This window comes from Varroa destructor, unplaced genomic scaffold, assembly GCF_002443255.2.
Source record: "Varroa destructor unplaced genomic scaffold, Vdes_3.0 BEIS01000001.1, whole genome shotgun sequence".
Classification (NCBI taxonomy): Eukaryota; Metazoa; Arthropoda; class Arachnida; order Mesostigmata; family Varroidae; genus Varroa; species Varroa destructor.
In genome coordinates, this window is record NW_019211454.1 from 37,322,860 (window position 1) to 37,348,011 (window position 25,152).

At 38.7% G+C, this 25,152-nt stretch overlaps 1 protein-coding gene across 1 annotated transcript; it reads left to right on the forward strand.

Annotated features, from left to right (window-relative positions):
- Positions 1–11,635: 11,635 nt before the first annotated feature.
- LOC111255379 (uncharacterized) lies at positions 11,636–20,625 on the forward strand. The gene is made up of 8 exons (XM_022817297.2): positions 11,636–11,712; positions 11,922–12,107; positions 12,539–12,866; positions 13,202–13,305; positions 13,831–13,947; positions 14,651–14,781; positions 17,094–17,249; positions 19,485–20,625. Exons 1-8 carry the CDS (start codon positions 11,686–11,688, stop codon positions 19,789–19,791), a joined length of 1,356 nt encoding a protein of 451 aa, XP_022673032.2. The 5' UTR covers positions 11,636–11,685; the 3' UTR covers positions 19,792–20,625.
- Positions 20,626–25,152: the final 4,527 nt, after the last annotated feature.

A 25,152-nucleotide genomic window follows, 5' to 3' on the forward strand; every position in this document is an offset into this window, starting at 1 on the left:
TTGGCCTAAGCCTAGCTTGCTAATTGGCAGCCTGTTATTAGCGGAAGCGTTAAATGTAACCATATGAAGCATACGATCCTCCGTGTTAACTAACTACGTCTCTGGATTGATTGGAGGTGCCTTTCTGTTCAGTTCAATGAAAACATCATAGCTAAAATTCGAGGAGAACTAGTCGAAACTACGTACTGAATGTAAACTAGTTGGTTCAACAGCTATACGATAAGTGTGACTCACCGAAGCAATATACATGAAGTTGTATAAAGTTATGCGTTGTGGTGTGATGGTCCGCAGAAGCGTTCATTGCAAGTTGTTGAATGTTGTCTTGTATATGTAATTTTTATGTAACTTATTGCTCCTTTTACTCTGGCTGATAACGGCTATTATTATCTCTAACATTATAGTATGATCCGAGCTCGTTTCGGAGTCACAAAGCTTGAGTTAACTGAAAATGTACCTATTACACTTTTATATTGCCTTAACCTTCAGTAACATATGTGTCGATTTCGTTCGCTCTTCCTCTTGTTTACTAGGATACTGATACCATCGAGATTGCCATAAAACCTTGTTCATTTATTAGATTCAGTCATTGGCGACGATAAATTTTGCGCAACAGCAAAAACCCTGGCGATGGTAGCGGTCTCGAAATAAGAAAGCTTGAAAGCGTCGCAGCTCTTTATACTTAGGGACCTCTCGTCGAAGTCTCTCTAATTTAATGTGGAAAAATGCTACTGGAGATAGAATCATCGCATTTGATAACCAAACGTAACGTTTTCTGGGTTTATCTAAGAAACAGTAGTGCACTATTCAAAGCGATGCGTCACTGTCGGTTAATTTTAGATAACATATACGCGCCAAAATGTTCGGCTTTATTTTTCGAAAGCGTGGAACTTATCGTACGTTCAAATATATGCGGTCTGTAAGTTGATTAATTGGAATTTACACGAAAGTAGTACACTTTAGGTATACGGTATGAGTGTCTAGCCCCAGATGACAATTGTAAGGATAAATAAGTTCCAAACTCGTCAGGCTACGACCAGCTTTCAGGCCATGGCTTTTGTTGTACAACAGCAGGTGTCAAGCAACGATACGAAGGCTCAATAATCGGGTAACCTGTCGTGCTAGCTGAAGCATTGTCAGCTAATCTCGGTATACAAAATAATGAATCAGTCATGAACGAAGTGTTTGTCCAAGACCTATGTAGCCTTAAAGCATTTAATTCAAAGGACCAAACAATCAATGTTTAGTCGACAGCTCATTTAGTCGATAGAATTTCATCCGCTACTGGTTAACATAGCCTATTACTTAGTCAACGCTTTTATATACTCCTGTTTGGACACTCCATCTTTGAGCATTGCCTAGCTCTTGTCAAACCATTCTTAAACAGATGTTCAAATCGGGAAGCGGCGTCCGGCCAAGAATGCATGTCCGCGTTTCATCCTCACCGGTGTTTTAATACATGCATGTAAATTCAAGGTTTTTTTTTCCGATATGTTTATATTATTTCTCGTATAAAAATCGAGAAATATAACATAGTTTTTGTACCTTTTACTAACCATTTTTTGTTTATATCTGATATCGTTTAACAATTTGCGTTTTGATAATTTGCTTTTTTTTTTACTCATCTTTCTAGTCTAGCGCTCTGGTGAGCTACCCAAGCCCTGGGCGGTATGGTGCGCCCCTATGGATACGATTTTGCCCTCAATCAACGTCACCTCCGAACTCGTTGTTCCACTTACTTTTCATTGGGCATCTGTTATTTGAACGACATCCACGAAGGCCAACTGGGCGACATCATCGAGGGGGTTTGTTGATGTTTGCACATAGATACGTATTTATGTTTAATGATGGACATTTTTTATATTTCATTCGATAATATTCAAGTATTTCTTCTTCTTCGAAATTGAATTCTACAGCATTTTCGGCTCCCGTGAATAGATGTGTATGTTCGGGGAGTAATCAAGCCACCGAAAATCCTATTTGAAAATAGCCCGTTAAGTTAGGAAGTGATGAAAATGTTTGATCTCAAAAATGCTCTATACTTGATATTTAGAGTTGCCAAGAATCATTTTCGAGGGGGAACAATTGTTAAATAAGCCTACTATTTTAGCTATAGTCCTTCTTTACGAGGAACAGATATATCCTGGGTTGTTCCCCCGATTGATTCATGATGATATCAAAAAAAAAATGTGACACATAGCCGGTATTAAAAAGCACTCTGTTGCAGGCCAGACACGTCCGTCTTTAGAGCCGGAAATAGGGGCACTTTGTGATCCGGACAGCACAAACGACCACAAGAAAACTCTCCAATCGTATATAATACTTAGGTATCAACAGATACGAATTACTAGAGAAAAGCGTTTTTAAGTGATCTTGAAGTTGTACAAACACACGGGAAACACTTAGTAAATTGAGTCGCCATTATCTAGCGAAAGGGATGTTTTACATTGCCTAATATTATATAATTTAATAATAATTAATTTATTATTGTTGTTGTTATTATGAAAACGCAACAACGAATGCTACGATACAGTCAGACATCTTGGATTTTTTCTAAGTTTTATCACGTTTGATTCTTCTAATTGAATTCCTCTAGAGTGTTCAAATACGTACGGCTCAAATACGTACAGAACAACGTTCAAAACTAAGTGATATCGTCACCGCGACGAAAACGAATTAATGCAAAAAAAAAAACCAGATACTGGATGGCAGTGGACTCCAAATCAATGCTAAACTTTCTCTTCTAAACCTCTTTCTTAGTAATGCATATTGTTTTATTAAACAATTATACTATTATATATATATATATTGCAGCTTTCCCTGCGAGCTGATATCGGCATTGGACCTTTCGGAATAATTCAACTTAACATTGTGAAATCTTGTCTATCGAAGCGATGGCATAGGCCGCCAAAGATCACTCTGTGGTGCCGTTTTTTCGGTGCAAGTCTAACGTGTAGGACCTCGTAATAACAACTGTGGCAGGAACGTTGGTATGTAACGAACAGTATTTAAACGTCCCATAAAGTGTTTCGTTGCTGATACTGCTCGTAATAAATATACATTTAGTCTACAACGGGTGCATTTTGACCAGTCGGCATAATGGTTTGTTTGGTGCATTTCGTTTCCCAAAGAACCCGTGTGATTCTATTGCGCATCATCGTAGCCCTTTTGCTTCCGTGATAATAGTCCCCATCAAAAATTGTGCGTTGGAAGAATATGGCCTATGTTTGTGTCGGGAATACGTCTGCCGCTGTCACTGCCAGCGATCGTGTACAAACATTCTAGTACTATCCTTTCGTGGCGAAATTTTGCAGGCACGGAAGTGGTCTTCTTGGGATGTTTATCGTCTCATTTGGCTTTGGTGATCCTCAGTGTCATGTAAATTTTTCTCCCAATCGCGTTTTCAGGCAGTAGGTAATCATCGCCATCGCTAGATAGCGAAATTACGATATTAGCTAGGGATGATCGTATATAGCATCTCACAAATAGATATTTTTTTCCTATATGCTTGCAGCTCTTGAACGTACTCCGTACATGTGTGAATCAACCCATGTTCCGTCTGGTTAATTCCAGACCGGCTAACTAAATCCCGCCCTGAGATCCATATTGTGGACTAATGGAATGGCTACTGACTAATGGAAATAGTTTGTCGATAGATGTACTACAGGAAAATTTAATGGGGAAAATTAAAAGCGAATCTGCCGATAGGTATTTGAACGGACGGTTCGATTATAGGCGCAAGCGCGTAATGTTTCTAGGCCCAAATCGAATAGAACATAGCAGAACGTACCTAAAAAAGGAACTGTACTTTATATAATGCTAGACTTCGCTGTGTACAAACACGATATGTCTAAGTGACCTTATTCGGTTTTAGCGTGAGCCCGATCGGCACACCTAATTAGAGTAGCAGTGGAATCATCGGGAAACAAACATAGAAACGTGTCAATGTCTCTAGCGAACGTATTCTCTCAACGCAAATTATCCTATCTAAGTAAAGCCATACTGTTGATATATACACGGAAGACTTGCATGAAACCGCAAACGTTTATCTTCCATATGCTTCGTCGCTAACAGAAGGCAATTAGGGTGAAGTCGCTGACGCCGCCCGCAGAAACGCTCCAGAGTACGCGCAACTAAGCTTCAGGCAAGCGTGAACCACAACGTACTAGAGCTCCCTATCGATAATCATACACCTTTTAACAAAAGCTTTCAAAGACACTTTAAACTAATTTTACTTTTAAATTTAGTCCATTAGAGGCTCCATTTTAACAGATAAGACGAATATAATGAATGAGTTAAAAATGTCAATTCGTTGGGTGAAAACAAAGCGTGCTCCGGATGTAGGTGATCTTTAAATAAGCGTTTGTAGCAACGTCGGCACTATCACTTAATGAACAAGTGTACAGCCATGTTGGAAAGCTAACACTTTCTAGTTACTTATCTAAACAGATGATCCAGCGTAAATGCATCGTGAAAACTCAGCTGTATATATATATATTTCTCAAATATGTCCATTTAAGCGTCTTTTTTCCCAGTTTGTCGATGACCCCCGCTGCAAAGCGCTTTCCAAGCGGATAGAGAAAACGGTCGTCGACACAACCGTATCGGTTCTAAGGAAGGGTTTGGAGCGTATATTTTTAGGTTACACGCTGCATAGATTACAAATGGCTTCTCTGTTTACGAATGGAATAGGCGTACTGAAGTTATGCAATAGGTTAAATCGAGTGTGTGTCCTCCCGGAGGAGGAAGTTGTGCAAAGATGACCGCTTTATTATCAAACACAGTTGACACGAAAAGCTGACAGTTTGGAGTGTGTGCCGATAGAAAAGTACGAGATGAAGCTGAACTGAAATGTTTCAGTTTCATACCTGTAAAGTTACATTTAATTACGTCAAATGTGGACGTAAGTTAATATCCCCGACGGTCATCAGATCGACGCGATCGCCATCGTCCAAAGCGGCAACTCTTTACCATTATTTTTTTTACCAGTGTTTACATTTAAAAGCGATATTATCTATTGATATTCGATTTAGGATTTGATCTAGCAACATGTGGTACTTTACCTTCCATTTTGGATCGAATGACGAACTGGCTTGAAACATTCAATGCTATCTTGGGTAAAGGCGCTCTTGAACAATGATCTGAACTAACTTTGCTTACCTTTAGCTGACAGTTGCTGCAGGAAGAGGCAAGAAGTACTATTAACAAGGACAAAATAGACATCGAGAAGGATAATAGGAATAAAGTTCTATAGTAATACTAGATAGAAATCCGACATTTGTGTATTGTATCCATCTTACTTATCCATCAGGGTAAACTTCTTGTTTACGCTCCTCTGTATCGTCAGACAGTGAGTTCCAGTCCGCGACTCACACCGTCTCCGCTGAAATAGCTTAACTCAACCAACTTTAATGGCTGATATCATCTTTTAGATGTGGTTCGAGCCATCCAGCTCTATGCTAAAACAACCGTACCACGTTTTAGACGTAAACAAATTGCTTAACAGATTGTTTCGTTTGCTTGCACATTTACATACCCTCTTAACAACAGTGAACAATTTCTATTTTCTACTTCAAATACATAACTTCATTCATCCGAAAGCTATTTCAACAATAGCTTAGTCAAAAACCCACTATCTCAATAATCGGGTTCCTATTCGGCTTTCAAATCATAGCAGTTACGGCCTCAGTACGCTATAAGTACATGGTACGAGTGTTGGGCTGCTAAGTATTTGGGCCGTTGAGGAAGGCCTATCCCATTTTTCAGAGTCCTCGCAACAAAACATTTCGGCGACGACAACTGTCATTGCTCAAAGTAAGCACCTTCAAGAAAAATTAAACTTAATCCCTCGTCGAATTCCAGATTGTGTTTTTTGTCTAATGGATTACTCTTGGACAGCTTTTTCTTTACGTATTTAATTTGTGCTACTTTTGTGGCTATTTATTTCTCATAAAGAATAAAAGTCAGAGTAGTGAAAAATCGCCTTATGTTAGATGTACTACGGAGACAGCCTTCTAGTTTATAGGACTTCGAGCATCTGGTGATATAACCTTTTCCGGCAACTAGATCGCAACCTATATCGATATCTTGCAAAACTGCGGCCCAGCTGTGAGAACACGGAGCTCTTCCTGGCGCGAAGCTTCTAGCCAGGGGAAGGCTTGGCCATTTTGCGGATCAGAATCGACATTGAAGTACCCATACCCTAGTTATGACCCTTGAGCCCGACTTTGTAAATACCTAGGATTACGTTATTGTCAATATGCAGCGTAATTATATATATATTTAATAGTGTTGTAATACACATATATGTTTTTACTACTGATGATATTATATATACCTCTTACGGAAGTCATGTCACTAGCCAGCGTGTACTAGCTTGAGTCAATGGAGGAAGGATTAACCGGTTCGGCAGAAATATATTATCGTAATCTTAATAAACAAAACAAAAAAAAAGAAAGAACAAACAAACAAAGAACTCTAGAGGAACAAGGGCATATCATTTAGAAGCACAGTTTCCCAGCAAATAATATTCATCGGCGAAACACAATGATAAAATACATGGTAACGGGCAGCTTTAATAACGGGTAAACTATTCTACAGTGGTCATGTCGTCGCGAGAGCGCTCCCGATACTTCACGATTGACTTGAAGTCGGACACTCCCATCGTAGAAGACTGGCAGACGCGTATTTGGAAGTTAACGTTCAAGACTATGACAGATGCAATTTAGCTGTAAATTTAAATGATGTGCTCCTAATATTTCCGGGTAGGCTCTCATGTTTTTTTCTGGCTATTTCTCAAGAGACCTTAAAAAATGCACTAATGTAGTAATTTAATTTGATAATTAAGTCATCGATTTATATATACTATATGTTTGTGTATTGTTCAATAAATCCTATATGAAATTACGGATTGGCACACTCTGGCCTTTTGGAAAGGTCTAATTTTCCCTTCGAACAGAATCTATTTCAAACACTGCTGTCAAAAGCAACTAACCTATCGTCCGCTGATTTCTATTCTAATTCGTCTTAATGATTAGTTACACTACAGAAATACGGAGCCTATGATATAGTTACACATAACGCTTATGCTATGGATGGTGCAAACCGAACAACACAGTAATTCAGTAAAACGTATCGAAGTTGATTCTCTCCGCTGTCGCCTTCAACGGCGCTAGAAAGCGTTAACACTGCTTGTACTTCGCTATCCTTTAGACAGGTCTGATTTTCAGAGTCGGCTATATCTGACGCAAGTTATAGTCGTCGAAAGCGAACGCCTAGCGTTCGCTCAGTTCATGCGTTTTCGTCGAACTTTCATAACGTTTTAAGTTAAATTGGCACAGAGCTAAAAGGAGCAAGCCGGCTCTATCTCGCTACATCGAATGCCCGTCAACATAGATCGTTGAAAAATTCATGATAAGCGAATTTTATAAAATACAACACCTTCTACTTTACTCTACTGTACGTTTGTCCACGGTCGAGACCTAGTAGACCTGTTGTTTGATATTAAACTGGAGACAAAGTTCTTTTGTAACTTATTCCAATTATTGGTTTTCTTTTTTTGATGGTACTGTAACATGTGTTAATTTACCACCTAAGTTGGTAAAGGCTGCAAATAAAGACATGTCTTATTTTTTTATGTTAATGAACCGGAAAACGGGGTCCTATAGAATACTCTGCCCGCTTCGTTGATCGTAATGGACTTCCTCTATGAGAACACATTAACAATAAAGATGTATTCAGAATAGCAATTGAGCTTATCAATCAATGGTCCATAACTTTCACCGGTGTACTGATTGGAACGGTAATCATTTTAAGCGTCTGCAATAGAAGGAACACTTATATAGCTCATTTTGCAATTTAACTGATGAATACATGTTTTTAATTGCAAATATATGTAAAAAAAACTGAAGTTATAATCAATGTTTTTAGGACATCCCGTACCTCCGAAGAACCATTTTTTGTATGATTAGAGCTAGAGATGGTTTGCAACAATCTCAAGAACTTTCCAATTTTCCATAAGAGCCGTCTCACTTCACTGCCCGGATTTCTGACTTTTCAGCTCGTCACTAGACAAAAGCCACCTGTAGCTTTTGAAAATATCTAAGGTAAATAAAACGTATGACTATTAAGCACCAAGACAGCTCCAGAATTTGCACTGGCCTTAACTTCCCAAGTCAAAAACGTTTCTCTTAGCTAAGTCTCGGCGGGAGTACTCCCCAGCTTCCAGCTTTAGATAGATTCCGGCAACAGATTTGTAACTGTTACCTGTGGTAAACTGTGGCATGGTAAGGGTAACTGACACGCATATCCTCGAGTACATTCACATGGCAACAATGAGCATGCGGCCATCGTTGGTTCAGATTTTAGCATTGCCGTTAATTGCCATGGTAGATTGCTATTATATCGTTTCATAAGTCCGTTAGAGAAAAACACACAGGAAGCCCTGCGAGAGCCTCAGATCAAATGGTTAATAGCAGGACAAACGTGGACAGAGCATGGCATTTAGTACTTTACATCAAGGCTGACATTTCGCAATGTTTGGCGACCTCTCGCAGGTTGTGGCGGGAGACCGAAATGGGTCGTAGGTCCCCACATGGATGATATCCGAAAAGTAAAAAGACTAACATTCAGTCACGGGTCAAAGACTGAGCTTCATCTGGGATTTAAATTACTTAGATCACTTTCAACTTCCCTCGGTGAGAGAGATGATCGGTCCCCTTGATACATACAATATAGGCAATGAAATAATTAGCTGCTTACCTCGAAAGTTTTCATAAGATGGGTCAAAGAATAAAGTTTTTTTAAACGACTTAGCACATATTGCGTGACTAAATTAATACTCTTACTTTTCCAGCTGCGGCGGTTAGGATTCTAGAGTTTGCTGGTAGCTTATATCATATCTATAATAGGTAATGCGAGTGTGTTTATCTTAGAGACGATCAATTCGCTGTTAGAAACAAGCCGTAGATAGCAGCCCACATTAATGTGGCCGTGCGACTATGCAGAGGGTCCCCAGCTAAGTGGACCCAAAGGTTCGATTACTGAGCGACGCTTGCAGCCGTTAATAAAACCGCAGTTCCCGCCTTCGAATTGGCCTATCTGCTTTTCTCAGATACTTCATTTACGTAAGCATTTAAGGCGATAGGGTAAAAATATTCGTCATACAGTACACGAGAAATGCTGAATAAATTAAAAAGTACTAAATATCTTTATACCGCGAATCCAACAATACATTCAAACCGTCCGCCATATATTTCTCTAATACCACTAAAAAATCGAATAAATAATAAAGTCGCATACCATGGTTCTAGAGAGACCATACGTTACAGATCGGGTTTTTGCAGCTTTAGCACTACACAGTCTGAACAAATGTTCTTCTCCACACGAACCTATCGAGCAAATATCGTCAGAAGAAAAAAAAACTTGCATAACAAAAGAGAAACAACGCTTGAAGCTACCGAATTTTGATACTGAATTGTAAAGGACAGGTCTCGAAATTGCCATAGTCATGATTCATTTCCAACAAAGGGGGCAACATCCAATCCAACACTGGCCTTACAGCGAAATGCTTAAAATGAATTAAGTTCTTGAGTTTAATAATTGCCTGTGCCTTCACTAGCTAAGGCGATGCGTCCTTTGAGCAGTGCCATAACGAAACTCGACTTTATGTACAGAACTATTGCGGGTCGAAGCGTCTTAATAACTTTTCCTTACTATGTACATGTAGTCTACAAGTTTCTATAAACGCTTGCATCATGTTTTTGAGTGCCGAAGACTACAAACTACTCGAATCGCATCAGTGACCAACGAGTGTACAGGCAAAAACATACCTTAGTACTAAAACACTTTAGGTTTCTGGTCCTCGGAAGTTAAAAGCATGACATGTCCTATCGAAAATTAGAAAAAGAAAAAAAATTTTGGCCAAACAGTGGTTCGCTATAGGTGCAGTCGCTTCAGAAACAGAAATTCGAATGGCTGAACGCCATAGAATAAACGAATACGGCTCAAGACCTGTAACGGAGTTACCTATCTCTAGCGGTAATTGCGATTGCTTCTCTAAACGACCGACAGGTGGCGCACTGTCTCAATAAGAACGCTGAGAAAAGTAGACAACTAGCTTCCTCTCGAACAGAGTTCAAGCCAGCTGTGATGTACTCTAGACACAATCTGCCTAACTACTATGAACGAAAGGGCTACATGGAGAACACCGCCACTATAAGCGACAAGTCTTTGTGATGATGATGGACGGGGGCCTGGTTCTGTGTTTTCACTAATTTTCGATAAATTTCACCAGCGTACTCACGAAGAGCAGCTAAACTACCTAACGTTGTAAACTTGCTATCCTCTTACACACTATACCAGCTTATAGTCATAGACAGGCAAAAACGTGGTGTAAATATTTACCAATATAATGTGCTAGTTGTGCGCAATTTTAGACCTATTCAAGTCTTTCAACATGTTCAATAGCTCCGGATAAACAAATATCCTCCCCAGAGAACCGGCCTAGCGTCGTGTACATACAATAACATCGTCTGATCAACTAGAAGATCTGGTTTCTATTATTATTTTATGTATTCAAGTCACTGGATTTGTTCCTGTGGTTGAATAGATTTGGAACGAGCTATTCGAATGGTGAAGTTAACGTATTTCCGCTTCTGTGATGATTATATCGTCATTAGGTAAAATAGCAATGTTTTCAACGTTCCAATGAAGCCATATCTATTTACTCTATTCAGCTATTCAATGGTCGATTGAAGACGCTACCGAAGGCAGCAAGCTACAGGTTTCCTATGAACATGATCTCAGCCTCAGTCAGTTCTAGCGGCTTTTTTAAAAAACAGCTAAAAAGACTGGCATCTGCCTATGTTCAGGCGGTACATTTTAATGCTCTATGTTTAATTTATATATTTATAAATATTTAATATTTCTATAATATAAATGCATTCAATGTTTCTCATTACAATGTCTCTGTTTTTCGAAAATAACATCTGGAATTGTATTAGGATTTCTGACTGTTTACTAAAGAGTGAGCTGTGTACCAATCAAGCTGACGCCTAGTTGCTCACTAAGCTTAAGTGATTGATGATAACCTGGAGTCAAACCGTACTTATGATCAATTATCACGTATATTGCATATAATCTAGACCAACCCCATCAATCTACACCTGTCGTCTGATTTTTGGCGGTACAAGCGAGAAGTATGCTTAGCAATGTTCCTTTTGTCCCAAAAGCACCTGTGGCCACATATCTTACATTACGTACTTGCAAGTTTAATGTAGTTGGAAACTGGTCCTTCTGAGCGTATTCCTGTTCATCGTTACTAGGCCGATCAGCCATATAAACATAAACCGATCAATAACGTACGGAAAACTCGTCGTCAAAGTGTGTGCTTGTAAGCAAAAATCATTACTAATAATCGAAAATAAACATGACCGTAGTCTCATGCACATTTGTTTGTTTTCGAATATAAAGGATCGGGCAATTAGTTTTCCAATGGTTCATACAAGGTAAATAGACGTTACCTTATGTACTGATGTTTAATTTCGCCTATCACTAAGATCAGCAACAAATGGATCATATATATTAGAATCTCCGATCAGGATATCTGTGGGCATTGTGTGTTACGTTGTACGCATTGAAAGCAGTTTCGGATAGTTCCTCGAAGCGCAGAGTCACGTTTGGTTAATCATGCATGTCCGCATCTCAAGCCTGGCGGTACTCTGATATTTTGATAGACATCTAAGCTTTGTTCGACACAATGCGTTCACTTTTCAAAAAATGATGCATTTTTTTATCTTGTAATTGAGGCGAATCAAGAACTCAGTGCAAAATTTCTAGGTGTTGATAACCCAATCAGATTACACCATCGGATATTATTCGGCAGGTCGCATGTCTGTTGTGTTCTCGTGTGTTTATATATTTAGTTTACTAGTCTGGTAACGCACAAGGCGTCGGACCGACTCGGTGGATCGGTGGGCAGCCCCATCGATGCAGTTCTAACCTCGATGAACGTCACCTACGAGCTCGTCACCCCGAAGGATCTGAGCAATTGGGGTATCTGTTTCCAAAACGGGACATGCGTTGGCCAACTCGATGATGTCGCGCAAGGGGTTCGTTGTTATATGTTTGTATATGCATGCACGTTTACGTTTACAAACAAACGCGGATATGTTTCGAAGTTTTGCGACTCGACACTGTAGCAAAGTGGGAAACTTAGCCGTTTAATATACGATGCAAAAAAGGATACTTCTTCCTTGCATTTATCTCATGTGGACGATATACAAGTTAGGTTTGATTGTTCAGCGGCCGACTTTGCTAGGCTGTCTGTACGGACGGGAAGCCAGAGGTTCTCGTTCAAAAGACGACTGTTCACGATTGTTTACTTAGACGAATCATGAAATTGTGAAGCTAGATGATCGGTACTATTAACGTGAATTCACGAGGCCGCTAGAAGCTCTGCCGCACGGCATTCGAAATCAAAATGGATAATTACGCTGAGTACAATTATATGATACATACGCATATTCTCACTCTGTTTTAGCGAGCTGATATCGCCGTTGGGCCTTTCGGAATACTCCCAATAGATATAGAAAAATTCCACACGACACCTGTCTCTGTCATCGACCGCCTCGTTCCAATATCAGGGATGTTCATAACGCATGCGACCGATTCAGGGGAATTTTTTCGTATGATTGACACTTTGGCCTATGTCATGCTCATTCTAACTACTCTACTAGTACCTCTTACCGTTGCGTTCATCGAGGCAACGCTACGAGCCGCCAAAAACCATTCAACGATATCGCTCTTCGAGTGCAAGTCCGATTTCTACAACCTTGTAACAGCAACTCTAGCAGGAATGTTAAATCTTGGTATGTATATTGAGCATTCATTGTAGAAACAATTATTTACTCGCTTAGCTCAAGATAAACGTACGTATCAGGAGCTCGCGTTCGTTCCATGCGCATAATTCTGCACTAAATCTGATCAAGATTCTACATTGAACTACACAAGAATTGAACAGATAACGAGTGCGGCCCATAGGCGGAACCTGAATTATTGTGATCTTCGCTCTGCTTCAATGGTCGCAACAGTTAGATCGTAAAGCAATGGACGTTAGAAAAATATGGTTTATTTTGAGTCTGTTTTTCTCACTTGTTCAGACACTAAGGTACACTTATTGTTATTCTATGTTAACGAAATATAGGCTCGGAGTTGGTTCCCTTTAAAAGTACATCATCTCGTTTGGTTTTGACGTCCTTGAGTGTTATGCAAACCTTTTTTACAATTACGTTGTCAGGAACCATAATGGTAAGCGATCATTCAAGCCAAAACGTAAGTACCTTATTAGCCAGGCATTAGATGTTATATTTTTATATATATGCGTCTATTTTGGAGCAATCAATAAATGAGCGAACCGTCAGGTTCGCTGTGCTCCATGACCTTTGTAATGAAACGAGCCGGTTGTAGAAATTAACGAGTAGAAGTGAGCGCGCCATGGCGTGAGACAACGTAAAGCATATTGTGTGTTCTGTGCGAAAACGTTTCTCGCTGAACCAGCTCAGTTTCTGCAAAGTCTTCTTTTAAGAAAAGCCTCAATTCTAGCATAGCTAAGCAAGCAGTTGAAACACATAGATAGTAGACATCTAGATAGACCTGTAACTACTTATAGCTACATTAATGGCGAACGTACTATTTCAGTGTAAACGCATGTTTACCATACACACTGGACATTATCGCATGTCCAGTAAGATCATGCCTAGCAAGTATGTATGAAAGCTCTGATAGGCCATCTAGGACCGCAAACATTCACCTTGCCTACGTGTTCGTTAATAGGCGGCAATTATGGTGAAATCGCCGACATCGCGTATAGAAACGCTCCAGGACCTGGCAAGCAAAACTCAGGTGAACCCACTCGTTCCACTGGGAACCACGATCGTTGACGCATTAAAGGTATTGTGTTAATAGGGTAAATGCAATAGGCTTTGTCTCAGAACCCTCTACAGAGATCGCCCATGAATTTCACATACGTTCAGACTGCACATTGTTAAAAAAATTAAGTTGGCAAACAGAATCGAAAGAGCATGACGTATGAAGTTCCCTCTTATCAGGCTGGACAAATAAACGTCCAATTTAAGTTAGTCAGAATCAATGCATCAGACAAAAAAAAATGCTAATTACAGCTCGGTAGATGAGATGAATGGATGGATGATGAAGGATAATGAAGGAGTAGATAAGTCCAAATTCGCAGCTAATTTAGAATTCCGATTACGGTCGTATTTTAATGTTTAAATATTGATCTAGTGCTATGACACTTCCTTATCAAAGACATCATCACTATTGGCTGCATGCCTACTTTCTGATGAAAGCCCTGTTTCGTGCGTAGCTATCTATCTTCAGTTTAAACAAATGAATCAGTCGCTGACCTCGATAGTTTCGATGTAATTAGCTTTTGAATAGGCACCTCTTGCCAGTGTTGGTAAGTCTACAATTATGTTGCAGAGCTCAACAATAATTCATATATATATATATATATATACATGCGGGGTCTAGTATAAAACGCATTGCAAACATTTGGTATGTATGTACTGCAACAACAGGCTAGAACTGGTATGACCTTGGATATACTGCTAAAGTCTGTCGATCCTTCTTCCAGTCAGTTGATGATCCCCGATACCGTACAATATACAAAAGGGCGGAGGATAGGGGTTTTCTTTCAGTGGAGACGTTTATATCACTTGAAACGATGCATGAACTCGCTAACGGAAGCGGCGTCGTCTTCTTTAGGTTGGTCCATTTTCTGGCTTGTTTGTGTCGCTCAGATCTCGAACGCCTTTTCGTTCATATGGTGAACAGTTCTACCTTAAGTCATACATTGCAATACATATTCAAAGAAGCGTACCAATAAAGGCGAACCGTTTTCGTGTCCTACTTTCGCAGTTAATATCCAGCATTAAATGCCGGTCTAGCAAAGAAAGGCCAAATTCTAACATATTTATAGGTAAATTTAGAATATTTCCAGGTGTTTACCCGTGTGATTTAATAATATGTCATAACAACGGTGAGGTTAGTAAGGGATTTGCGATTAATATCACCTGAAGTTCTATCTTTTAGATGGATCTATGGATTAAGCGCGTGTGGCTTCATCAATCACAATCAGTGGAAGGAAGTTAACAAAGTAACCAGGTTTAACGGGTCCCTACAAAGAGTCGAAGCGGATTCGATGAAGGATAACTCAATGAACGAGAACGAAATCTTCGAACTTTTGAATTTCGCTAGCCTTTGAAGGCAATCTTATTCCTACACTCATAACATCTACGGTATTCAATATAATAGCATCTAGTACTTTCCGTTTTAGCCCAACATTTCATCAAGTGGAACGATCGGTTGAGCTCTGCAAACGGAACTGGCAGCAACGGTCTGACTTAACTTCGCATATATTTTATTGCGGGTACTGCCTCTAAAAAGACAGAGGCTAACTAAGATCAAACAGAAGTTCCCAAAAGACAACGAAGCAATTAGCTATAACAATCGGCTTTTGTTTGTAGTTTTCTTTAATCCAAGACTTCATTGGGACTAAATACGTTCTCGCATAGTCATACACCTACTAAACAAGAATTCAATATTTATTAGCTTAGGTAAATTTGTCCTTAGTTTGTATTTAACCAATTGAATGAAATGAGCTTCAAGTCCGTCACGACGCACAATTTGGTGCCATTTTCTGGCTACTTTTAACCTTGATGACCAATATCCTCTAATTCAGATCAGTCCATTCGTCCACATATGTGTTTAAAATGATGGTGACTCAGGACTGCGTTTCAGACATAGATAAACTGTTTCATTTCTGAGCAATTATCAGTTCTGAGGACTTGAGAAAATGGCGATAAATTGCAGCCCCTTCTGGAAATTCTACAACAACATCACTCTATGTCTTAGAATGAATTAAATGTAGCAGAACACGAAATTATTGGGCTTCCACGCCATAACAGTTTATTCTCACTGCGATATAAACAGACTGTAGACATTTAGGTTCGCAAGGTATACGCTCTTAGATCAGGGGTGTCAAGGGAAGCACCTCTTAGGTCGTTGAGTAGCGCGTGTTTTCAAATAATAATTTGCGCTTACGCGTTTATAGATTTGCTACACGGCCTTTTACGGCCATCGAAAGCCCTTTTTCCGTTTCTAAAGACTCTGTCGGATCATGCTATTCGTTCTCTCCTGAGTTTACAATCAGTAACGTTCATTAAAGATCAAAGTTAGCATATCTATGCTAGGTAATCGCACAGCCTATTTTATTAGCAGACGGATAAGATGAATCGTTAGTTAAAATAAATATTTAGCATGAACAGAACGCTGAGCTGTTCATGGTTGTTTACTTAGCATGCTAAACAACCGAATGTCGCTTGTACTACTACTTCACTCGACGACGAGCATCATGCCTCTGTTATAGACGCTATATATATATATATATATATATATATATATATATATATATATATATATATATATATATATATACATATATATACATATATATATATCTATAGATGCGATTAGCTAGATAGAGTTGGACAGAAAAAATTTGAAATTGAACGCCTTCGAGAATATAGAGGGATTTATCTTTATTTAATGGACTAACTTTTTTTCTAGATCTCATAAGGATAGAGTAGTATCATTATGGTTATCCATCGGTAAAGTAAATGTCATGGTGGAACAAAGTTGTTCTATTGGCGCAATGTTGTTTGTCTTGGCAGCGTCTCAATATACCTGCTGGGCAAATAAATAAAGTTAACCATGCAATTTTACTCAGCGGACGATTCCGTCAAAAAAAAACTCAGGAATAAGAATGATTAGATGTGCGCTTTCGACGTATCTGCGACCCACTGATCGTTTACGACAAAGTGGTCCGATGGACATGCCGAGCCTCACAATGTTCTTCGCTACGAATGATCAGAACGATATCAGAAGCTGCTACTGGTATACTTACAGTGTTTAGGAGCTTGCACGATAGACAGCATGGTAATACGGCAGAGCGAGAACATACCTAGGTAGAACTAACAACCTTCGTTCTAGTTTTCTACTCTTAATACATTTTTCAGCTGTGAAAGCACGAGCCTTTTTTTCGCATCAGTCTTCGCACCGTACCGAGGTAAGGCGTGGCTCTTCTGCGGATCAGAATCGATATCGGATTATATGTACTCAAGTTACTTCTCAATGACCTTTGATTCCAACTTCATAATGGAGGCATTCACTCGGTTTGTGTATTGCTTTGTTGATTACGCATGTTCTTAAATCAATCTTGTTACTTCCATGTGTGATGTCAATATTTTGCGATACGTATGTACATGGTGATCGTATGCATGGGCTTCTTTTACTGCTAATATTATTACATATCTATATTATATATTACTTTTACAGGACTTTAAGTCTTGGCTAATTCTCATACCGAGCATACAGCCTCTGTATATAATTAGCCGACATTGGCCAGCTTGAGTTAACTGGGTGGCATTTAATTAAATATTTTCCATAAAGCGGCAGCTATGATTAAATGGGGGTCATCACGATACACTACAGGCGCACTAGCGCGTTAAGGGCGCAGTTAAGGAGCTTTTAGAGTAGCATAAACCACAGGTTCATTCTCATTGTGGCCAACGACAATTTTTCCCCAGGTCGTGGTAAATGGGCATCTGGCAGAAGACATAAAATAGAAAGGGCTTTATCGACGACTCTTTTTTTTGCTCAAAAGGGCCCTTTCGGGTGCGCTGAATCACAGTTGTTCGGCTATTTAACCGAACACGTTTAGATCTGCAGTTGTCCATTTGTTTAAGGATGACATTCTACCGGTTCAATCACATCCACTCACTGATATGATCGTCTACGATTTTTGTAAAAAATGAGGTCTTCCACAACACTCGGCACTGTTTTTTTCACTGAATATAAGATGAACTCGGTGAACTTATCTGCCGCTATAGTTCCAAAATCGAACTCCACAAACAGGAAGTTAGTAACTTACTTACATTCTCTTATCGTCTATGGCTCGCCTGCCAAATGCCCGAAGATTTGATACGAATGAACGGTCTCGTATGTGAAAGATAAGCGCAAGCAAGCACGGTGTTACAAAATGTCGCAGCATTTTACAAAGCGCTACTTTGAAATCTGCGATTGACGCTTCTCGTACCTTATACTAATTCATATTGATATAAATCAATCTGACAATGTACGGTTGCTAGGAACAGCATTTATCCGTTCACCTTTTATTTCAACTGCTTCTGCATCTTCGCGAAACTCTAGATCTTTTTTATAATTTAATCAACGTACTCCTTAGTCCTTGGTTCTTCTTTTTGAAACCATCAGTATAGTAAGTTTTTTTTTTAAATGGCCTACTTTTTGTTGCGAATGTTTTGGTAGTGGAGCGTTGGATTTGTCTCTGTATTTTCCATTGTTTTCTACATATAACATTAACATAAATTTCTACACATAACATATGAATTAAATTAAGCTAGGTTCTTCTTATTGTATAACAGCCTTCCAGGCGCATCGTGTTTCTGACCGTTAGCGAGTACGATGTATGTTTGCCCTTATTCTTATTACGTCTAGCCATAAATACGTGATTATTTGAGCAGCAACTTTATGGATGTCCTTGCATAGCAGCTTTTCTTACCTTGCAAATTACTCTTTAACCGTTCTGTATATAATTACATATATTATCTAGCATATAATATGTCGATACTCGGATCTTAGCTAGAGGTCAACGAAAGTATTCTTCGATGTTATTAATGAGTTTGCGTGTCCGTCGTTTTAATTTCAAGGGCTGGACCGCTTTTACCTTCATCCTCTGAATGGTAAAAGGTTTTTTGGCCAATTTTCGGTTATTAGGACTTTCTTATGTTATGTTATGTGGTTTTTAGGATGGGAACCATGAAATGCGCGCACTTGGCCTTATAGTAACGCATCCCTCACCTGTGTGTTCTTCCGACCTGGAATATTTTTCCTAGGATACATGTTCTTATTCTTCTTCTTGTCAAGCCTCTAGCGACCTAATACGTCAAACAGTGCCTATAATTTTTTTATGTATAAGTTTATTCTACGGGGGTTCTGAATACTTTCTAGTTTGCGTGTTTTACCCTTTGCACTTCAGGAAGAGCGCACAATAACATGTTTGTGACTTGCTCAGGACGTTTTTATTATGGAGTTCCTCTTTCTGTCGCGAAAATGATCTGCGTAGATATGATTTGCAGAAATGTCCAAACTTGATAGTGAACAACACATTATGGCAGTGTGGCCTTTTAATGACTTGGACAGGGAATCCAGGAAAATTAGCAGTCACATTTTCCCTTCTTACATGTATAGAAATTGCGCTGTTCGCGTCTTACTTTCGAATTGGAACGGTGGAAAAGTTGCTTAATAAAATGTTAAATTAAGTACCAGTCGTAACGGAGGCTTTTAGGCTCTTGAGATGTTAACAAAATTTCGTTTGTGGTCACTTTCAGATACCAGTGGCTAATTGATATGCCCAGCCGTTGGATTCACCCTTTCGTGTTCGGGGCTCTTGGGGACGAATTTTACACGAGTAAAGCTAGGATAACAAGTTCAGGGAAGAACGGCCTCACGACGACAGAATTTCATGGCGTGTTAGTAGCCTGTTGTATGTTACACGCTTTCGCTTTCGTCATATTCATCATGGAAGTTGTCGTATATCTTACCCTCGAAATTATACTGAAGTATTCTTTTGGACTTCACAAGGATCTGAAATTGGCCATTCCTACGTGTACACGTGGCGGCAATACTTTTTTGTGAAGATGCACTGCAACAGGTCATCTTTAAACGCAAACGAAATTTCCTTCTGCTGTTTAGAGATAAGCTGAAGGGGGTACTGTTAGAGCAGCAAGATGCAAAATTAGAAAATGACCGTCAGCTAATTCTCAACATAGGCGCCATGTGTTTTTGACTAATAAGGTTTTTGATACAAGACGTGAAAATTATTGTGACGAAACCGTTAAAGAACATAACAAACGTACTGCTGACAGTTAATAAACGGTCAGCTGCTGCCAAATCTCGATTTTTGTAAAAAGAACATAAAACATTGTGTTAGTTTTCATGACTGGTAATGAGTGCCATACAGGAACAATTGTGAACGTACAGAAACTTTGAAAAATTTAAATATTGCTGAGGACGGTACCCTAACGTTATCGTACCGATTCAACTGATGACAGGAAAAATTCTGCCGAGACTGTTCTATGAAAACGAGTAGAAGTCACATAGATAATGACTATACACATAGATAATGATAAGACGCTTTAATAGGACATCTGCATCCAAATGACCAGAGGTTCGTTGTATGGCATTTCAACTCAAGGAAACACTTTATTGGTGTCTCTATTAACGTCACTCAAGGGAAACAAGCTAACTTGATCCCGTTACATCGGATACTGATTGACCTCGAGCTTCGTATAATGCGATTCGTTTTTTTAGATCTTTCGCCATTTTCGTACAGTAAGGCGTAAACAATAAGTCTGCTTAACGTTATGTAGCATAATATAGAGGATCGAAACAGTTTATGGAAGGCTACGAAATGGAATAAACTATTAAAATACGGATGAAAGTCATCTACGAACATCAGGCACCAAGCAATCCCTTGAATTGAATTAGAACTCTTACGAGCGCTGAATAATATTATCGATTAGTTGTTTCCTATGCTACTTCGTTTCTCGAATATAAGATTAAGATACTGAACTTTATAGCCGACGTCATTCGACCTATGAATTTACTTATAGTTAGACAAATGACTCGAGATTTATAAATAAGTACAATTGCGATAACTCCCTAGGGGGTTCATAAGTTGGCGTTATTATAATGATATATGCTCTGTATCTATCGAAATTACGAATGAGCAAGCACACACGATACCCGTTACTATACCCGACTGCCATGTTCTAGCACAAATGATTAATTACAGGCCATAGTTTTGAGTCGTATTTGGTTCGAAGTATTGTTCCGGTACACCGGGCATCAACACTCGCGCAGTCAGTTCTTTTTTCCTATTGACGATTTCAATTATATCTCGCTCTTTCCGCCACTGTCCCTCTGCTGTGTTTTATTCTGTATAATAAGTCAGCTATTATCCAAGTAAGAGCATCGCGCTTTTTTTTTTTTATATATATATATATCTAGCGTTTCGGTATGTTCATGGACTGTAATCAAATATCCATACTAGACACTGTTCATGTCAGATTACCTAAAGCCCCTATAAAAAAAAAAGTGTCTCCTCTTGCCTGGTCTTGGCGATCAGCATTTTCATGATCCTCAGGACACTAGCAGGGCAGGTCTTGTTACTATGAAGAGTTTCTATTAAATGGCTAATTTACGGATTCGGATCTAAGTTATAAACCAAATTCTATTTTGGGTTCATTATACCGTACGACCTACTAAAATAGAACAATTTAGCTCCGATACGTATTATAGAACCCGATAAATAAAGCAGTAGAAAAGTTCGTATTTGACAGTCTCACCGTGACCGAAGCTGCTCTTCCCTGGGCCAGTACAAAGATAGTAGATGGTTATACGAAGGTCTAATGCTTCCCATATAATATATGGACACTATAAAAATTCAGTATTTACAGAATCAAAGGTAGAAAAACTTACTCAAGGTTCGTTTGGTTATACCTTGACTAGAACTTATTGTTGGTTTTTAATCTGTCAACGGTATCCATCGTCTTCATTACAATTTCAACACACAAAAATAGATAATACATTTTTTGAGATGATGCACATCTATATTTACCAATTACCTGTCACCAGAAACTTGTGAAACTCGAAGGTATATTACACATACTAATAAACTTATAAGAAAAACTACGGTTTTTTCAGTGTGATTTTTTTGTTAATGTCCAAGTGTTACATGCCGTCGGGAAGTTTTTTGCGCTCCTGTATATGCTGTCAAGATCACAAAATGTGCCTTTGTTTTCAGGGTTCAAAAATGGGTATGTCTACTCCTCGTAAATTAGGACCCTACAGGTAAAGTATACATAAGTTTATTTAATAATTATCCTTCCCAAAAATGACTCAAGATCAATACTCGACAAATTCTAAAAATCAAGTAGGGTTCTTTAGACCTAATATTTTTATCATTTGTTAACCTATAATTTTTTAGCTTAGCAGGCTACTTGTAAATAGCAGTTTTAGCTATAGACTACTTGTCGAGGCAGTTTTGGCGGTTGTATTTTCTATTAAACACATATAATGAGGGCCGAAAATGCTGTTTTCACGACTTGATGTTTAAAGCAGAATTTTTAATGGCATATCACACCTTAATATAACTAAATGAAAAATCATAGAGAAGCAGTAAATATTTGCCCGTCGTTAACATAAATTCGTATTTCTATAAATATCCACGAATTTCTTGCATAATATTGCCCGGTTGGCCAACGCGTTTTCTATTCAATTAGTGGGAACAACGAGTAAAATCGAACCAAAAGTGGCGTCCATTGTTCTGCTTATGCGCCTAAGGCTCGGGTACGCTAGCACAGCGGTAAACCAGAGCGAAACATAACAAAAAAACTGCTGAATGGTAACATATAAAAAAAAAAAAAGAACATAAGTAAGTAAGTTGCTTAGCCAAGATATAAACTTGTGTAAGAGGTACGAACACCCTTCAGTCGTTAAACTTTCATAGAGATGTAATGTGGGAAGTTTTTCGAGAACGAAAACACTTCGTCAATTAAAGTCTAGATATATATAAATCTATTGAACTATTGGTATGGATGAAATTTCTATATGCGTCCTTTGCTGGACGCGGAATTAGGCTGCAAAGACCCTTTCAGAAATGCCCTGACCTGAATAAGGCTGCCCCTGATCGCTGGTGCAAGCTACACAGCGTCCAAAAATACCCAAATTGAAGATCGTGTCGTATTATATATGCTCCGGCCGGCATTGATTAGCTAAAAAGTAAGAGCGAATAAGGCAGTGCGTACTTTTAAGTTATCGGTAGAAAGATGTATTAGATGTTTTCAAAGTAAATAGGTATCGGTGACGCTATGTGGGCTTTCGACAAGCATTTTGAACACAGCCAATTCGATATACGTATTATAGTTATCAGCCTGAGAATGACGGATATGATTAGCACAACAGGTCATCACATCCAGTAAGTACGCTTCAAAGTACACTCTGAATATTTCTATTCTATGAGGTAACGTTTTTATCTGAAAAGTCTTTCCCTAGTTTTATTTAACACGAAGACGTTATTGAACGTTAACCTCGACCATGAGCACTCTGGCTAAAATTATACTAGCGGTGTGAAATTATGAAGTTTAGATTTTACGTCAAAACATTTCTATATATATTCAATAAAAAAAAAACCCTGATTGAATCACGATCTAACTAGGATTTATTACATCTGCACGTAGTCGCTTAACTGCGTAAAAAAACACTAGCGTAAAAAAGTCAGGTCCCAGACATATGAAAGCTTGGAGAAAATTTACTCTTGGTATCTGCTTATCTTTCTAGTTGCTTTCTGGGACTAAGCATTGACTTGGTATACTAAATCTTCTAAGATTTATTACTTTTGTGTAATTTCAAGTTGATGAGCTGAGAAACTAAATGTTTTTGTACGTACGCAAGCACACATGATTGGGTTCAGGCTCCCACAAAGTAAAACGAACGCTTATATAGTCAGGTGTCTTAGAAAAAAAAACGATAGAATGATTTTTTTCAATAGAAACACATCAATTTCAAGAGTCCATAGCAAGCATCCGCCTTGTCGATTTGACAACTCTCCTTACAAAGCCAAATAACTAGTTGACTTTAATCTGACTTTAAGGTTATTTCGCATCAGTACATAAATAACGTATGTAGGGCTATTACATACGGACGCACGTAAACGTGTTCTTTCCTAAGTAGAGAGAGAACTCGATTATATGATATATAAGAAAAGAGGCTGTTTAAAATAGGTTCGCTCGAGGTTTATATATTATATAGAATGAAAAATGTAGTTGACATAAGAATAGTAGCGACATCAACCATGTTTCTTGTTATGGCAACACCAACATGTTTTTGCTATTTAGCTAACCCGCAAGAGTTCTATTTATAAACGGATGATTTTTAACGTTGCGTATCGTATAGTTCGTGAGTATAAAAACGCCACAATGAAACGTTGACATTCAAGTTACCGCAATGCAAACGAATGATTTAGGATGAATTAGAATGTATTGCATGTCTATTTACAGTAGTTCCACAAGGCAAAATAGATCCAGGATTTCTGATTCAAAAAATTAAGAAAAAAACACAACACGTAGGTAACGGTTTCAGCTAACAGTGGCCACTTCTACGGACAATCGTAACGCAGTGTATATAATCATCAAAGCGGTTCAATTATGCCGGCCATCCATGTTGGTTTAATCACCCTTATTGCGTAGTATCTGTCATTGGTCGGTCTGAAACTGTCCTAAACATGTTCCCCTTAATTTTCATCTATAATGTTTCCATTTAAGCGTGTTGGATTGTGTCGGCATTTAATCAAATAGAAAAATCAACTCTAATATGGCATTGGCAAACTGAGTGACGAGCGGTTTGTTCGCCGCTAGTGAAGCCAGATGAAGAAAATGATACCAGGGATTCCGTAGTAACTTGCAGTACTATGAGTATTGGCAACGTGAGCTGGCAAAGGAAAATTATTTTTTTTTTACAAGTCCATGCATTATGTAGACTGCACACTTCGTAAGTCAGTGATAAGCGCCACGTGCAGTACTTTGCAGAGCGTAAACAACAATGGTTAACTTGTAATCTAACTCACTCCAAATTAGAATTCTCATATTGAAACAACGACGTAAAACGTCGTAACAATTATACAATGTTTACCTAGTTTCTCGGCGAAAAATTCTGCGGCGGGAAAGACATCTTCAAAATAGGTTTAGCTAATGGCCCATAGTGAATTTTAGATAGTTTTTATTTGTAATCGTATCTACCCCAGGCTCAATGAACAAAAAAACTATGTTGAACTCAGTAAGACGCCTATCCGGTACGGAACAGAAGCTGGTCATCTAATTATTTGACAATTTCTACAGTAAACCTATTCTATGCCCACGAATGCTCTACATAGCTCCAGGATATTCTTACGGTTACGCCATTTACAATCAAATACAGACTATTGTTATTTTGAATGCT

Excerpts from the sequence above, each read along its gene's own strand:
- LOC111255379 (XM_022817297.2), top strand. The coding sequence starts at position 11,686 with ATGCATGTCCGCATCTCAAGCCTGGCG. Across the intron at positions 13,306-13,830 it reads CGTTGTCAGGAACCATAATG|GCGGCAATTATGGTGAAATC; the intron begins GTAAGCGATCAT and ends GTTCGTTAATAG. Across the intron at positions 17,250-19,484 it reads ATAATGGAGGCATTCACTCG|ATACCAGTGGCTAATTGATA; the intron begins GTTTGTGTATTG and ends GGTCACTTTCAG.